The 19,304-nt window shown below is 36.9% G+C and overlaps 1 protein-coding gene across 3 annotated transcripts in view; it reads right to left on the bottom strand.

The window, feature by feature from the left end:
• LOC126161975 (dehydrogenase/reductase SDR family member 12-like) overlaps nt 1-19,304 on the bottom strand; it is a 90,198-nt gene that overhangs the window by 41,133 nt on the left and 29,761 nt on the right. For all 3 annotated transcript variants that reach the window (XM_049918168.1, XM_049918166.1, XM_049918167.1), the window contains exons 5-8: nt 13,357-13,452; nt 9,648-9,772; nt 5,453-5,588; nt 1,094-1,313 (exon numbers count right to left, since the gene is read on the bottom strand). In XM_049918168.1, coding sequence (XP_049774125.1) covers nt 1,094-1,313; nt 5,453-5,588; nt 9,648-9,772; nt 13,357-13,452 — 577 coding nt within the window. The remainder of the gene's footprint in view (nt 1-1,093; nt 1,314-5,452; nt 5,589-9,647; nt 9,773-13,356; nt 13,453-19,304) is intronic.

The raw sequence follows: 19,304 nt of genomic DNA, 5'->3' as shown, positions 1-19,304 counted from the left end.
ATTAACTGTCATATGTACAGACTCAGCTTATGGTTAGTTATACCTATTTCTATCTCTAGACAAAAACTGTGACACGTAATGTAACTGAAAGGGAACAAATTATATAATGTAGCATAATTGCTAATGTACCAATGGCAATAGTAATGCAGTGGCTTTTGCATCATTGTATTTTTGATTGTGCTTTAGTTCAACTCATGTTTGGCAGTTAAGCAGTTTTAATTAGATAAGGCAAACTGGAATAGTTGCCACATACTTTTGATGGAACTGATGTATGGGGTTCAAAGATTGCACCTTCTCACATTGTTTTAATTTCCTGTATAGTCCAATTTGCTCCCACTGGTGGAAACAACAATACATGGGCGCCACTGATTCTTCATCATTGAGGGCTACATGCTGCAACTGGTATTTCTAGACTTTGTGAATTCTTATAAAATGTTGTTTATGATCTTTTACTGATATGAATAATTTATACGCTGCAAGTTTTCAAAAATTCTTTGACAGACAGTTGGCCTCATGTACGCTAGCATCACTCAGCGAGCTCTTCCACTGTATTATTTTCGCCCATGCAAAAAGACGTGGTACACATTGTTTTTTAAGGAAATACCTTTTTGTAAAATTTTGTTAAGCGATTTCCATGAATTGTTCACTGATGAAATTGTTTTATAACCTGTAACAATGAAACTGTGGTTCTAAACAAACAAATGAAGCATGTACTATGCATTCAGTGCTGCCAAGCAGTTTAGTCCACTTTGTTTCCAATTTGTCCCTTGGTAGCAGTTTACACTTGTCTCGTGACTGAGAATGTTGACGAGATACAAGACTGGTACGCTAGAACACCACACGAAGTGCTATGGTGAAATATAATATACTTCCACATGTTTGGATACCAGTTTTGTGTTGTATTTTACAGCCTTCGAAAATGACGGTATACTGAAATGTATAACGAGATTCTGGAAATAGTAGAAAGAGTGGCCTAGATATATGAAAGTTTTTAAAATATTAGGGTGTATCTACAACTTTAAGATATTTGACATTCATTAACGTCAATAAAAAGAGAGAATAAAATAGAGTAATAGCCTCCTTTCCATAGTACCTTGGAAGAATAGTCCACTTGGATGTTTAATGGCTGCTTCAGAAATTGCCAACCAAACTGCAGTGTCAGCACCTTGCTCTGCAGTACGCAAACGGTCTTTCATCTTGTTGTAAAAATCTGGCATTGAAGAACGAACAGCAGGTGTATCAGCCCATCCTGGATGCATTGTTGCAAAAAATACTTCTGGATTTTCACGGGCAAAGTACTCAGTCATCACAACCTTCACATAAATAAAGATTATTGTCAGAATCAAGAGCCTCTAACATCTTCAGTGCATTGAAAACAATGACATGTAAACTATGTACAACAATATTATAAGCCTCTAAAAGATGTAGTTTATGTCTGAAATCACTAAAATTAATACAAATTTATTTTGCATTCTAGGGCCTTGTAATAAAGAGCATAATAGAAAATTGCAAGATGTGGAACTTAATTCATAAAAAATAAAGCAAAGTGCATCATGAAACCCAAGTAAAGTCAGTGTGGCCAGTTACGACACAGTATTATATGCACACAATCCTGTTTACTAAAACCTGGCCATACAGCTGTGAATGTTCAAGTGCTGCCTCCAAGGCGGAGAAGTACGCTGCCCCGCAACTGAAACCACCCAGTGAATTAACAATGAGAGTCGGTGTGTCCACCAGCTTGGACGTGGTTTTTAGGCAGTTTGCTGCATCCCACTAGGTGCATACTGGGCTGGCACCCAAGTCCCATCTCAGTAACACATTCACAAACATTAAGACAACTTTCATCCAGTTTCACTAGAATAACACTACATGTACACAGTTGAGGAGCACATGTTCTGCCCCAAGGGAAGTGATGGGGTGGCAACAGGAGAGCATCCAGCCACCCCTTAAATTAATCATACCAAATCTGTTTATAACCATTTCAATCTTCTGCTGATGCAGGACAAAGGCAGAAGAAAAAGACAAAGGAGACGAAGAAGAATGCTCATTAATATCATGAACAACTTTACCTGCCTGACGTAATTAACTGGAAATTATTTTTATAGTTTTCTGATAATTTTATCATTGAAAAAAGTTGGAGCTGTGGAGTACTGATTATTGTGTGCTATAAAAGGAGAATTGTGATTCCTGCAACCTTCTTATCTATGTTTCTGCTGTCTCCTGTCGTCATCTGCCTTTGGCACCAGTCATGTTTTCACCCTTCTATATTCATACTATCATATTTACTGCTCATTACCCTATTTCACTCACTCTTTATCTCCCATCTCCTACCCCCCACCCAATGTACTATTTTCTTAACATATCAGTATCTTGGTCCTTGCCTCCTGGATAGGAGCCAGTCGTTCCCCTTGTATATACCTTCATGTTCCACAATTGTGACGGTTTTTCCTTCGTGTTCTGCAATTGTGACAGTTTTTCCTAGCTCACAGCACTGCTGTTCCTCCCTCACATCCATCCCATGCCTCTTTCATTTACCAACAACACACTCCAGCAAAGATCACTGCTTATCCTAGTTTGGTTGTGGTAAAGGAGGAGAGGCACTCACTCTCTCTCAATGCGCGCTGTGTACAACACACCATTTCTGTGGTCAGTGGTTAACTATATTCATACCATTGTCTATATTCCATAAAATATAAACCATTAACATTATATTAATGATTTTCAACACTTCCGCTATGAAAGAAAGTTTAAAGCCCTAGTTTTGCTTTTTCATTTTAAATACAGATACTTTCATCCTAGTCCTCAGGGAAATATTTTTTCCCCAGTGGTTTAAACTAATTTGAACAACCAACACAGTCCTTAGAGGCTACTGCATCCCATCATGGGAGATGCATGCTACAACGAATAGATGTGGCCAGGTAGCCAGAACAACAACAGAACTTCATTAAACAACAGAAAGCAGCTTCTGAGGTAATACCACTAAAGATTGTCTTGATCTGATAAGGGTTGATATAAAAACCCAATGACAGTTTCTTGAAAATACAAGCCACACTGTTATGCTGACATAGCCACAGAGGTAAGGACACTGTCTGCCCTAAATCGGATAGCATTGACATACCCCAGAAATGTCCACACGCAGGTAAAGTACATGGTTGAAACACTAAGACTCAGCGATTTGGATACTGTATGTGTAGGTTTTGACTAATGTGTACTATGCTCCAATGAATGGAATTGTGATTGTGGGACCACTTGCGTGGGCAGCTCCTGGCCAGTGAACTGCAGCTGTGAACTCCTGATGATTGACTAGCGAGTGGCTGGACAGCTTCCTCTAAAGCTGTCTGGCAAACGAATAGCACGGAATGTCATGATAATGTCATGTGGCTTGTGAAGGCAAGTTAGTGCTGGTGATAGTAGTATTGTATCTGCGTAATGTAGTGCCAACTGATACCGAAACAGCTGCTGCATGCATGATGTGGTGCAATTGAGTAACAGGCACCTTGAGAAGGTGGCAACCTATGGCACTCTGCTGTGTAGTAGGTGGCTGGATTGAAATGTGTCAACCGAAGTTACTACAGATCCTACTGGTTTTGATCTTATTAATATTAACTATATAGCAATCAACTTAAGTGTTTCTGTAGTTCATGACAATTCTGACATCTTTTCAGGCCACAGAGTTCCCAATTTTGAAGAGACTTTTTTACACTCTATTGTGGCTCTTACAATGAATACTAACAAATGTAAAACTATTTAAGATAGTCTCTCAACTCTCTTATCTATTCACTTTTTCCATGTCTAATATGGCCCAAAAACTTTTTGGTTACAGTTTTGTTTCAAGCTATGTAACTTGAACTGTGGTACAACAATATTCTGTCACTGCAGTCTCATTTTCCCTAATATCACCTTAACTTTCACTTTCTGCACAAAATCATATAACAACCATCACAATTATTTAAAAATTAATGCTATTTTCAGAAGTGCTTGTGCAATAAAATCTCATTATATCATGGGAAATGAAAAAGAATTAACTGGCTAATTGCATTAATTGGATACTTACTACTCATTACTCAAAACATCTTTACAATTCTGTACAAATAAATAATATAGCAACACATCTGTGTGAAAACTATTTACTCATTGCAGACGAACAACATAAAATGGAAAAAGGTGACGCAATCTTAATGGTCACAGGCAGCGGCAGTATTATCAATGCTCAAATGAATTAAAATAAATAGTGGATACAATCTTATCTTATTATAAGTAAATTACAGTATGACCGTGATAGTTTATCTTCCTTTTTGTGTATTTATTTAGTGTGAAATTTTGATTTGAATGAATCTGATGAAGTCTTTTATAAGTCATTTATTAGGGCAAATAAACCATTTCAAAATTCTTGTAATGTAGTAAGACACATTACACATTCCAGTGATGTTTGATCACAGCATCTATAGATCTACAGATTAGTTTCTGCTCAGCAGTACAATTTCCCATTTTTGTAAGATTCTTAAAAACTGGTTACCAATGCCCAGCAAACTCAGTAAAAGTGTAGCAGTACTGCTATACTCTAATTAAACATAAATCTTTTCCAAGAACTTTTTATCTACACACCCATCCAACTTCCTTAGAGTCTAAATCAGAGGTTCTTACACCATTCCTTTACTTTTTTGCTCTAGCTCTGAACGAAAGAGAGAAAAAAATACCACACACACAAACAAACAAGAGATAAAATGAATGTAGTAGAGGGAAACATTCCAAGTGGGAAAAATATATCTAAAAACAAGAGATAAAGCTATATATTAAAAAAACTTATACTAGACTGACCATTTTTGTTCTGTTTACATATTTTTTATACAGTTTATGGATCTTCATGCCATTCTTCGTTAAATAGAAACAATTAAATCTCAGTTTTTATTTTTAGTTATATTACTGTACTTTCAAATAAGGGAAAATCCACAATGGAATAACACAGTCCCTGTTCCTTTACTATCCTGTGCCTGGTCAAGTTACTGGATGCCAACTCCCTCTACATTAACATCCCCAATGTTCATGCCAGACTGACTCCACGTCTGAAGTGTGACATGACATTTTTTTTGAGGGCCTGCCCCACTTTCAAGCTTCTGTGATGATGAAATACATTTGTAATGTTTAGTAGTAGGTATTGGGGCATTATTATGATATGTGCTGATGGGACAACAGCTTAAACCCATCACTTCTACAATGCAAGACGGTGCGGTACAAATAATTATGATTAAGGTTCCCAGTATTATTACTGAGAAGCTACATCAACATGGAAATATGAAAACCTGGGTTAAACAGTACAAAGTACACAGTGTTGTCTTTCTCCATTTCATTAATGTATTCACATGCATACATAGTCATTTAGGAACAATGTACTCTATTTTATATATGTAGGAGAAGAATGCAGACTATCTTGAAACAGAACTTATTACATTACCTGTTGTCTTTTGTTCTGTGCATATGCCATAGTTCCATCAAAAGGTGACATCTTTTCAAACTGAAGATCATCAGGGTTCAGTTTCTGTACCAACAGGCCTCCAGAAGACACAGTAACAACTCTTGATTTTTCAGTCCTTGTACAAGTGAAGTAATTAATTAAAATATAAGAAAAGTATATCAAACACATGAACATAACTAAGTTAAATAAGAATCAATCTACTGTGCATCAAAACTACCACACAGTTTCCAATTAATTAATCAAATAGTTCGTGACTTGTATTTAGGAAAACTTCAGCATTAAGAAGAAATCACCAAATGAAAAGAAAATTATCAATAAACCCAAATGAGAATGGACTATGCAAACAACAAAACAGTGAACACAGTTGCAATTGATTGTAAGTGTCTTGTGTGATGAAATAAGGTATATAAAGAGAGAGAGCTTTCAAAGAACTAGACAGTCAGTCACCTGTATTGCAACTTCAAAACTGTGTGCAGCATTGGTTAATTCTACAAAATAATATTAACACTCATATTGCTGGATGATACAATGTTTTATCAGTACCGACTTTCACATTGTCAGTATTTTTAAGTTTGGACATTTCCAGATTCACTTTTATGAGACAGTGTCAAAAAGAAGGAAGGAATACTAGAAAGAGCTTTGCATCCTATAGACAATGTATTTATTAGAGGAGGAGCTGTAATTATGTTGGAAGAAAGATCGCATAGTGAAATGGTCACATCTATTCAGAGGAACCAGTCCAGCATTTGCCTGCAGTGATTTAGGGGAAGTGATGTTCCGATTAGCACAACTAATCAGATAATTCACTATTTCTCCTTCATGTTCTTGTACTGATACTAGAAGTTTATTTAACGGATCCATATATTTTATTGGAATATGCTACATAAGTGTTGTTTTTATGTACACGGCTGTGTCAACATTGCAGCATTTTTAATTTGATTTCCTGTTTCAATTACATGTGCATACTCTGCAATTCTATCTTTCCGATTTCTTTACTGCAATAAAGGACATTTGAAATACCCGGGAGTAGGTAGATACTGCTCTGACCATAGGTAATTTTTTTTTTCTGGAAATTAGGAGTGCTAGCAGATTCTTACCAAACCTATTGCAATGAAGCCCAGGAATGTACAATGCAATTAAATGAGGGTAAATGCATGTGTGAGCAGCTTTCTTCTCCTAAGTCATTCTCTCAGCTGCGCATTAACTTGTTTGACATTAGTTATGTGGATATCATAGGGTGAAATACTCTTCAGACTAATGTGACAAACACTCCCTCACCCTTCCAAAGAGTCATGTAGAAACTTGTTCGGTTACAATTCACTCTGATATCTTCATTATCTTGTCCTATAAGGACAATGTATGCCCATTTCCCCACCCTGTACAGCCTTGATGCTACTGGACATGGTATCAACAGTGGTAAATGAAACTGTCCTACCCAAACGGAAACCTTCAGCTCAGAAAACAGTATTCTGTCACCCACCTGAACTTCACCGTATTCTAAGTTCACCCCTTTTATACTCTTTATTCCTATCCTGCATTCCACAGATAATTCCTCCAGATGCAAAACTGGCCCCATAAATGTACTAACCACCTCCTAAAACAGTCCAGTCACAGGTAATTTATTTCCACTCAAGGGTATGGTCACTCATGAAAGCAGCCACATCATATTTACAAACTACACTACAATTATTGTGGGTATGATATTTAGCAGCCTATTCACACTGTAATAACTACCGCCAAACTGTGGTTAACTGCCTGCTCTACTCCCTAGCCACTGGCTGCGAACAACAGATAATTTTATATACATGTGATGCTCCTGCTGCCCCCTTTTCCCCACAGTACCAACTCTTGTGAAACAAGCAGGTGGGAACCATTCCTCCAGCACATCCTCTGTTCCTGCCTAAATCTTTACTAGATCTGATCCCTAACTGCCCCATTCCCACTCTTTGTCCTCATCATCCCCTCCCTCTCATTTCTGCCCCTCAGCCTGCTTATTACCACAATTAAACCTCAATCTTCTACTGCTAGTGAGAGATATACTCTTAACAATACCCTTCACCTGAATTTCCCCACACTTTTTTTCCTCACAGTTCCTTCAATCCTTTTCCAACTGCCAACTGCTCGAACAATTGCTGCAACTATCATGTTGGTGTATATGTACCTAGACTGAAAAAATATCGAAACCTCAAGATAGTGTTTTTCTGATTTGTATGTATGTGCTGCCAAGCAACCATCTACAGAATAGCTGCTATTTTCCATTTTTGTCCATTACATTTTCATTTATGTCCTCACTGCCATTTAATAGAAGGCTCACCAGATGATACGCATTCACATTTTTTTTTTTTTTAATTTTGTAGGAATGTGTAAAGCTTTGTTTTCCTCCACATTATGCAAGACAAACCTAATGAAATAATTTAAGCACAGTATGATACGCAATTTCTTATGGGTATTTTCGATGCTGCCTCCTACTTCAGTAACACCAACCAATAACTGCAAAATATTAATATTAAATCATGGAATTCTGTTGCACATACTGGTAGATATAAAAGTGAATCGCAAAGTCAGAGCAATGATTTATAATTTAAAGGAATCAACTGAATGTGGTTTGAATGTGTGGGAGTGAACCTGCCCTAAACACACAGGGAGCACTAAATAACAAATTATGTTTAGTTCTGAAGTCTTAATGAAAAAAAAAGTTGGATGACAAGAAAAGTCAACTGGGAAACCATATGGAACAAATTAGGTACAGAAATACTTCTACTACATACTGCAAATAAATTCATCGTACCGATGTCACATATCATGGCAGCAGTTTGTTACTCACTGTGTGGCTCTGATTACTACAGTATCCTAAATCGATTTCAATAAAATTTACTTTAATCATCTAACTGCCTTTTTTTTTTCTTTGTCAAGCTATGGGAAATTATATAGCTCAAATAATTCTTAGCATATTACTGTCACAACCAAGGTACTTATTAAGAGGGAATGTGGGTTAGCAATAACTTACATGACTCTCAATGACGACCAACTGTTTGGGCTTCTGACAGATTTTTAACGACATTCGTGTGATAATAGTAAAAATGAGTCATAAAAGCATTGCACCTCTTTGTAACTGCCAAATTTCTTACCTGGAAGGCATATAGTACAGGCCACACAGATCTGAAAAACATTCAAAGATTTATCTGACGAATATTTAATGTGTGGCTTTTTCATACGTAAATCACAACTAACCACGTAGTGAGATGTTTATTCACCATCTTTCGTCTTCATTACTGGATATCTACAGTCAATACATTTAAATTCTTTTCGATCAATTAATTTTGTATCGAACAATCTCATACTCCTGCTGGAATGAGAGGCAGTCAATTACTCGGATAAATGCAGTATCACATACTTCATATCATCTATTCCAATTTTCAAGTAAAACATAACTATCAAGTAAGTACACTCAGGTGACAAAAGTCATGGGATACTTGCCGGATGCCATACCCATTAACACCCAACTCCACTAGGCTTCCTTACGCATATATTCATCATACAGTCCACACTGATTTCTGGAATTATTTCATGCAGTGTTACTTGTCTAGCAACTCTGCGCAAACAATGCTTAGCTCGGTTGTTAAGGGAAGGCTGTTGGCCACTACGTTGCCCGTGGTGAGAGGTAATGCCTCATATTTGATATTCTTGGCACACTCTTGACACTGTGGATCTCAGAATATTGAATTTACTAACGATTTCTGAAAAGGACTGTCCCATGCATCTAGCTCCAACTACCATTCCATGTCAAAGTCTCAATTCCCATTGTGTGGCCATAATCACGCCAGAAACCTTTGAAATGAATCACCCGAGTACAAATGACAGCTCTACCAATGCATTACCCTATTATACTTTGTGTACACAATACTACCACCATCAAAATATGTGCGTATCACTATCCCATGACTTTAATCAGCACAGTGTATACGGCACATTGTACATGGCCAGGCTGTATAATTGATGCTTTTATTCTAAAACAGATGAATTATGCTGACTACATGCTTCACACAAACATAAAAGTTCTATTAACACTACCGGCAGTCTTTCTAAACTAAGAATAACTCACTACCAATACTAAAAGACATATTTGTTATTTCTCTTAATTTCATAACAGAAAATTAGCATGAACCACACTCACTTTTTAAGCAATGGTAGCAACACCCTTGTAAGAATGTGCGTGCCCAATGTATTGGTAGCAAAATTTTTTTCAAGGCCATCTTCATCAGTTTCCCTTTTATTTACCATACACCCTGCATTGTTGATCTACAATTAAAAAAACCGTGTAAGAGGGAAAAAGTGAGGGAGTTCTACCCATAAAACTTAACAAACCAAGTCAACTCATATACTGTATTTACCGGACTGTAAGATAACAAAAATAATCATTTTTTGACAGTATAATGTAATTGGCTGGATTAAAAAAATCTACTCAGAAAGCAGGGGCAGGGGAACACATCCAAAATAATAAAATAATTTTTTTTTTACATGTCTATACACAAAACTTTTTGTGTGTGTGTTCTCCTGTTGCTGCTTGGCGAGTAGACTTTTTAATCAATCTAATTACATTAGGCAGTAAGATAAGGTTTTCTCCTCAAATTTGTCATTTGAAAAATGCAGGGTCACCTTACAACCGTAGATCAAGTAAGCTTTGGTTGCCGAGATCAAAATTTTTACACTGTGTCATAGCTTAAGATAGGAGTTGTCTTGCATTTTCAGATAAAGCTTTAGGAGTTGAGGTCACACACAGATCAAATTTGGTGATTACAGAAGGATGAGATGGGGTGCAGTGGCACCAGTAGAGCAAAATGTGGGAAAGGTATTGATGAGCAGGCAGCAAATTTTGTTGTGCTGCCAACTATGGGAATGCATCCCATGTACCTGGCTTTTTATTAACATCTACTACATTTAAACTGTCTAAATCTAAATGTATTTGGAACTGAAGTGATTTTATAAAAGTAGAAATACTCAACAATAGTACACATTTCTACAGGAGACAAATGAATTTTAGTATAAATATGCTCACACAGAACACCCAAAATGTGGCACAATAAATGAAACAAGGTTTTACAATGGCACTAAAGCAACTGCTGCTCAACAGCATAGTCGATTTTCAAAACTGGCAACAAATTATGAAGTGAAGTGTTCACCCAAAATGATCTGATTTCTGCTGATTCAGCACTTAAGGAGCCCACAAAGAAGAAAAAAAAAATAAAATAAATAAAAAAATAAAAAATGCTGTTATTCAGTTTGCTTAATGTTGTTGAAACAATAAAGTTGAGTGATTGATAATAGATGTTAATCACTGACGTGACCTTTGAGAAACGTGGATCTATGAGTTCGCAATTTACAAATACAGACAATATGAAACTAATTTTAAGTTAATAGTTATTCAAAACACAGAGGTCATGAACAACTGTGCAGCAGAAAAAAAATCTGATGTCACAGAAGCAAATGTTCGTAAGTGGCATCAGATGAAGAATAAATCATATATTGCCAGTTCTATATGCCACTCTTTAAGAAGGACCAAATCAGGGAAAGTTTCGTTAACTAGAGCAGCAGAATGTTCAATATGTGTGACCAGAACACAATTACGGCTTCCCAGTCGCTCATAAAATTATCAGATTGAATCCGCTGGAGACGAAGAAGAATCCTTCAACTGCTTGCATTGCAGAAATCAAAGCAAGTATGAGCTGAGGCTGGGGCTTAAGTTATGATGCAGAACAATTAGCTCAGCAACTGCAGGCAGATCTGACAAAAAACTACTTGCATATCAGTGTCATAATCTATCTTCGAAAAACCTACAAGTGTTTACAGTAGATAGTGTTAATCTTTTTAAACAGATCTTAAGATAGATTGCATCAATAAAGAAGTTTGTAAATTTGATTGGTCAGTAGACATTAAATATAAAAATTTCTAAACGAACCTCTTTAAAAAAGGGGGGGGGGGGCATTTTATACTCAGGATCATCTTACTGTCGGGTAAATACAGTACCTTAAATTGTCCAACAGACTTAGAACATGAGAGATCAAGCAGATGTACAGTTAAATAAACATATTATGTACATGAAAGGACAAAACATAATGTCTATATAAACAAACAAAAGAGATTTGTTTGAAAGCAAGAATATTATGCAACTAAGTTCATTTTGTGATTTATTTCTCTCTTTTTTGCACTGGTTTACGTAATCATCTATTAAATTGCCCATGGTTTTATTTTGTTTGGTTTTAGGACACAAAAAACAACTGGAGTCATACGCGTCCAAGTCACAACTAGAGAACACAAACACGGAGACGAGGGAAACGATTGTGTGTCAGTCCCAATGGACAGAATAGGAGACAGTTAAACAAGGCACGAGGAACAAAATTAAATGGCCTTCACCATATTGCTTCTTCGGCAGATAAAAAGTAAATGGCAGTCGACAGCCCACGCATCATTCACTAAAACGGCTGATAAATCAGATGGTAAATCCAAGCTGGAACGTAAAAGAGAGAGAGAGAGAGAGAGAGAGAGAGAGAGAGAGAGAGAGAGAGAGAGAGAGAGAGAAAGGCATTCCAGCAGGAAGTAGTGGACAGTTAAAATTGAGGGGCAGCGCCACTGAGCAAATGACGATGGCTAAAAAGGCAGTGCCCAATACGTAGCTGAGTTAAAATGATCTCCTCCTGGCGGGAGGGCCGAGTGAAGGTCATCCAAGGTGCAGGGAGAGGCTTAATAAGCCGATGCTTATTCCCGTGAATGCCATCCTGGCATAGTGGCTTTGCACAGTAACTGAACCTAGTATCCTAGCACGCCTCCCTCCTCATTCCAAATTCCCATTAATACCCCAGCCCACTTGGTATCCCCCAAACTCAAACAACACTGTTTTTAGGGCAAATACCAAGTGAACTCAGACATGAATGGGAATTTGGATTGAGGAGGGAGGGAGGCATGCTAGGGTATCCGCGCAATTGTGCAAGGCCGCTGTGTAAAGGTGGCATAATGGTTAGCACATCTGCCAAGTGAGCAAGTGACTCAGGTTGAAATCCCAGGCTTGATACAATTTTTCATTTATTACTTCAGTCTGCAAATACACATCATGTGCATTTTGAGACTTGCATAACCTCTGGAACCATATAGTTTCATTCGGCTAATGCACCAATGCCTGGGTTTCGGGCAGGATCCGCCATTTCATTCGGTGCTGAGGTGCTATTTCGATACGGTTGGAGTGTGTCTGCAATGCTGTTTGAGTTCAGGGGGAATAAACAGTGGGCCCTGGGTGTGAATGGGTATTTGGATTGAGGAGTGAGGTATGCTAGAATAGTCTCTGCATTTGTGGAAATGCCACTGTTCAGTGGTGGTTGTATGGTTAGCACACCTGCCTAGTGAACAGCACACACAGGTTCAAATCCCAGTCTTGGTACAAATTTTCATTTGTTGCTTCAGTTTGCATATATACATCATAGATGTTTGAGACCTGAAAAGGTCTCTGGGGCTACATAGTTTCATTTAATCTTTAATTTGGTTTTATAATCTTCCATTTTTCTGTAGCTTGAAAGTGTCTTAACACCTGGTAAAACACCTTTGGCTCGTGCTGGGCATCAAGTCCATTCCAATTCAGTAATGTGTATCACACAGTCTTTTAAAAAATGGCATCTCAATGCACACACTTTCTTTTTTTCACATTATGCATCCAGTTGGTGTTGACTCTACTATCAGTTTTTGGTTATCTTTACTATAATTTTTAGTAAAAACAAACATTATTACCCACATTATATTTTTGTTAATGCCCAGAGAAAAAGCTTGGAACTTAATTTAGTGAGTTTGAAGAATTTATTTCAAAGTTTCAATCTCTCCTGCTAATTTAAAATACATACCAAAACATCAAGTCTCTCTTGAGTTTCCTTGAAGTTCGTCGCAAATTTGTAGACACTTCTTGGCTGAGATAAATCCAATTTATGAGTGTGGATGTTCTGGAGAAAAGAATATATACATATTGCTTTATTAACAATTAACTAAAATAAAAATAAAAAAAAACAACACACACTATCCACTTCTACGTGAAAAAGAGGACTGAAGCAAAAAAATTGCACCTTTGCACAGATGGAAGAAAAGAACCTTAAGAACACAATAGTGTGGTATTTTTCTACATTTTATAATTAATTTAAATGGTACTAAATGTGTAAAATACAGATTCTGATGTGAATGTTACAACAAAAAAACCAACAAATAATGATGAGTACCTGTTCGATACTGGCCTTCTATACCAGCCACATTTTGACACTGTGCCAACTTACAAGCTTAAAACTGGAAGCTTTAAGAAAAAAGATGGTTGCATTCTGACTTATAATCACCACCACCACCACCACCACCACCACCACCACCACCTTTCAAGTTCAGATTGGAAAAGGACTTAGTAGCAAAGTTCCTGATGGGATTTGAATAATAGTCAGGGTGTATGTGCGAACAAGGAAAAAAGTTCCCGTATTTTTCTCGGATAAAAATACGCTTTCTCCCAGGTGAAAAAACTTTTTCCATGTTAAGTGACAGTATACTTTTCCTTGGAACTGTAAAACTTATCAATCCTGTGAATGGTTAGGGTTTTGTACAATGGTGTTGAATTTCCCAGCACTTTAGAAAACGAAACTCAGGGGGAGGGGGGAGGGGGGGGGGGGGAGAGAGACAAAAACATGTTTTGGAAAGATGTTTGACGTGCAGCAACGTGTACACTGCATTTTTCGTATTACGAAAGTATAAATTCGAATTTCACCAACGCTGCATGTTACTTTCCGAAGCATTGAAATCGAGATGCGATGCACTTTTGTAAGCCAGTCATAGCTCGTGTCATGTGATATCGCCAGCCGATGACTGCAGATATTAAGAGCATAGGACACATGATGAAGTTAGCCAATAGAAACATCACTGTGAACTAGCACGAACACACAAATAGGAAAAGTCAAGGGTTTAAATTAATATACATAGTGTTGCTACAAGAAAAGAAAAGAAAAGCTTTCACATATAATATTGGTCTTTCAGATTAATAAGCTGCAAGAGAAGTGCCAGTAAAATTTTTAAAGACAACATAAATGTCTGATCTTCTGGGCTCTAAATTCTTCTAAATGGTCATCCTCAAAGAGTTGATTTTTAAGTGAGAGTCAAACGCTCTGTGGTTTAATACATTCATTGTACATTCTCGCACATAGTTCATCTTACATGAAAGGAAATCTACTGTGAAAGTAAAGCTTTTCAAACAACCATTCACAATATTTTCTCATGACCTGTTAGAAATATGTTCATTTCAGCAGCTGCCAGAGTGCCAGGTAACAGGTGTCATTGCGATTGTGCAGCTACAATGATGCAAGAAGCTCCCATGATTGTACATGCAAAACACTGAAAGATCTTACATTATGTATTAGAAAAAACAAGACATTAGAAGATACTCCAAGGACATTGGAATTTTGTGAACCATACTAAAAGCATAATTCGGCATAAAGTGCACATTCATATGTCCAGATTAGGATTTAAATTTTCTTGGAGTACCAGTGCTGTATTATCTCATGTTTGGTTCTTTACCATGGCATAATCCTAGAAGACGAAAACATGCACTTGAAATGCAACAAGCAGTTGAAACTAGCCAACAGCACGGAATTAAAGACTTCGTTTCAAATAAATTGACTGCCTCAGTGGAAAAGATTAATAAAAGCCAAATTTCTTTAGCAAACCAACAAAAATAACTTCATTGTTCTGCAAGGTGATTAATGCTTAACTGTCAGAAAGGTAGAAATAAAATAAAATCTGAAACTAATAACATATTTTAGCCTTCCGTAATTATGTGAATGTATTTTAATTCACTTGATAGCTCCAGACCACAGAAATCCATTTTGTTTTCATTTAATGTGAGAGTAATAAACAAAGAGGAAACAGCAAAATCAGTAAACTTAAATACAGGTCACGTGGAGACTACCCATCTCCCCACTACAACTCAGACTGCTCTGTGCATCAGTCCCGGATCTATGATACGTGTTTCCGAACTAGGGCAATACTAGATAGTGGCGCCCCCGCCCCCTCCCTAGAGTGTTTGAGGTAGGATGCCAAAAACGAAGAAAAAAAAAATCGTTTTTTCTAAAATATATTCATTTTGTAGCACACATCTTTCCGATGAAACTGATACATAAAATATGTGTGTTCGAGGCAATATAAGACATGCTCCTCTTAAAAAACTAAAAATTAATACTGGATGGGATTATTTGTCACCGGCAGAACAAGAACTCTTCAGAAAATTTGCACTCTTTATTTCCTATTAGCTAATAACTCGCTGTTGCATGTGACATAACATTAAATATAGGATAAGTAAAACCAATAAAGACAAGAGACAAGCAAGACAGTGCACATTCCTTCAATCCTTAAGTTCTAGGATTTTCTCTCTCTAATATTGCTACAGCTTTACATGGCATGCTTTCCTTTCTGGGAAAGAATCTATTACCTCTTCAAAGTTCGTCAAACGTTTTGCTACAGGAAAAAACGAAATATCATTGTCTAATACTGAAAAAGCTGTTAATACAAATAGGGCCCCAAGACTGGCGTATTTCTCGATCGGATTATGTGTATTTTTGTTATTGTCTGCTAGATAAAATGAAATAGACCTGCCTAATATTGCAGCAATTGTAGGACACGCCAAATAAATGAGACTGTTTTGGCACAAATGGTCATTTATATAACACGACAGAATACAATTCACAAAATACCAGTATCAAATGCCTATTATGCTCTATTACAAGTTAAAAGTTTTATGTTAGAAAACTGTTTCACATTTCATTCATATGCTCCAGCTTCTGAAACACGAGATCGAAAAGTAGTAGTATGAAATTTTTATGTAAATTTGGAATCGTCATATTCTTCCAAATTTATGTAATGTCCCTGTTTATTCACCTTCCTCATTCTAACACACAATCTTGTTATCACTAATTCTGTAACTATTCCTACCAGTGTCAAAACTTATTCTCTATTTAAACCCTGTAACAATCACCAGTTTAGTTACCCCATGTTTATTCTCCGGTTATGTGTTATAACGTGTTTGTACAACGCATTTTCCATGCTACTCCCCGAATAGAAGTTAAGCGGTTGCTAGCCATGGACTGTGCAACTGTCCTTTACTAATGTAGTGGTCTGTCCAAAAATTTTCTTCTAAATGTCATTTTCTTGGATGAGAAGATAATAAGAAATATTTCTTGCCTGTTATTCCTGTTAGACATTTATTTCCTCTCTGGTAGTCTGAATCTACAAATTTCACTAGCAATTATAACAACGCTGATTATTTGCAAGCACAGTCAACCACATGAACAGCGATTGGCATTCAACTGTTCGACTTAATTTCGCTCAGCTCGTATAGCCCCATCCCCTTTTTGTCTGCAGGAAAATTTATTTCTAGATCCGATGGGGATTCCGCAGGCAGAGACATCACGTACACTATGCACACATTCAAAAGTCAACTTAAAATTCATTCAGAAATCAACTTGGAATGTGTTCAAAAACCAAGAGGGATGCTTTCCAAAGCCATATGAATAATTGATAGAGCAACGCACGCTGGATGCTAGACACCTTGTGAAACAAGGTTTTTTTCCCCCCTCAAGAAAATGAAGTTGCGCACCCCACCCCCCTTGAAATTGCTGCCCCAGGGCAGATACCTCAGTTTGCCCTCACCCCCTAGATCCAGGCTTGTTGCGCATATGCGAATCTGGCAGCTTAGGCATGCCAGTAAAATTTTTCCAGGTAACATCTGGCTGCTTGCTGCTATTGCTTATACAGCTAACTGCCACCCTTCTGTAGCCAGAAGTAGGAGAAGGTTCTAATATTACGTGACTCAACTGCACATGCACATGCACATGAGCTCACTCGCAATTGCTCAAATGACTCCAATGTAAACTGATGTGACGTCATACTCATTGGAGGCAATTTTTTGTTGTTGTTGTGAAGCATTGCATAGTCTTCCTAAAGCCAATGACACATTTTGCTGTTGGCAGACACTTTTATGAGCATTGCTTTGTTGTTGAATATGGCGCATTTCCTTTGCAATTTAAGATTTTTTCGGTTTTTTCTCTTTCATGTTTTAGTGCTGTCTTATTATTCTGTAGTAGCAAGATACAGTAACATCCTTTGTTTAGAGTATTGGTTCTTACCAGCCGATGTAACAAAAATTTAACTGAAAACTAAAACAATGAAAAATTCAGAATTCTAAAAAATTCCAAGGTTTTCCCAGTTTTCTCCTGGATGAAAAAATTCTCGGGTTTTTCCCAGATCTCCTGGGTCGTATACACCCTGAATAATACATCTGAAAGGTAAGGTGAGTTTTTCAACAGTATTTTTCTTGAATGCACGTTTACTAACTTAACACTGTGACATCTTGTTTGGTCCAAGTTTCAGCAATATAGGTTTGTTACTGAGAGTGATATTTTTACCACATTTTGGTACAAGGATATCCCATTATCGAGTGCCAGAAAACAAGATAACAGATTAATATATCACAATACTATGTATACAGACAATCATATAAAATACGGTATATCATCCTGTAGTACAACATACCTTGAAAGTCCTATGCCGTTAGGCACTGTCAAAAGCAAAAATATCACGTTTCACAATTGGTGTGTAACATTTTTAATACTGATTCAAGAGACAGTTGTCCAATGGCTTCACAACAGATAATAATATGGGAATGGTAGTTGTCTTTGGTATGACTTCACTGATAATGTTTTACAATGTGTAAAATTATGAGGAGACAGAATTGCGGACCATTACTTACCGTATCTTCACAGACTTACCGTACCTTCAGGAAATGAAATTCTAAGCACTGCTGACAAACACTTAAAACAGAAAAACTATTCCTTGCTTCTGAATCTGAAAGATAGTAATAGTTTCTTATACCTTTACATGCTTTACTGGCAATACTTACGATTTCACTGCCTAAAGTTAAGTACCAGCCAACTGTTCTGTCTACGTGTAATTTTACAGTTTTCTAATATGAATTTTCCTTGTCGATGCAATGTTCCACAAGGAGGGCAGTCACAAGTTGAATTTGAGATGTTTCCAGGCGAGAAAATTACCTTCTTTTAGGGTTCAAAGCTGGAGTGAGTGTTGATCAGTGGCTTGAATGACTGACTTTAGCATCTGAACTACATAAGACAGGAAAGAAATGGCATGAAGATGGAAATAACAGCAAATGGTAAGCTACAGCCAGTATTGCCACAGAATGTGGTCAATGGTACTCTTATTTCTCCCCCTTCAGCAAAGAACAATTAATATGGATTTGTTAAATCAATTAATGTATAGAAAAACTGATTTCTCATTTTTTCTAATGTTTCATGTTGTAATGGAACTGGTTAATGACATTATCTTCAACACAAACCAGAACATGTGACACACAGACAAATACTCAATATGTACAAATACTCAGTGCTCAATACACTTTTACAACCAGATACACAAAACATATTTCAGAAATCATATACATTTCAGTTTTCTTTGTTATGATTAAATAAATTATAGCCAATTACTTCATTTACGGACAAATATACTAAAATGTTTAGAAAGAAAATATTTCAAAACATGGACAGTTGCGTTCATTTTAATTCTGAAAGAATCTTTTGAAATGATTCAAATTTATCAGTATTACTATTTAAACATCTATCGGAGTCTAATTTGAAGAACTTCTGCAGTGTAAATGTCATGAAATATTGCCGACTTATAAACTGTATCTTTGGTGTCAAAAATCAATATGTAACTGCAGCACCTTCGAAATGCGATGTGACGTTGAGTATCGCTGGTCACT

Source organism: Schistocerca cancellata, chromosome 2, assembly GCF_023864275.1.
Source record: "Schistocerca cancellata isolate TAMUIC-IGC-003103 chromosome 2, iqSchCanc2.1, whole genome shotgun sequence".
NCBI classification, from domain to species: domain Eukaryota; kingdom Metazoa; phylum Arthropoda; class Insecta; order Orthoptera; family Acrididae; genus Schistocerca; species Schistocerca cancellata.
The sequence above is the reverse complement of the archived record's forward strand: the minus strand, read 5'-3'. Positions and strand labels throughout refer to the sequence as shown.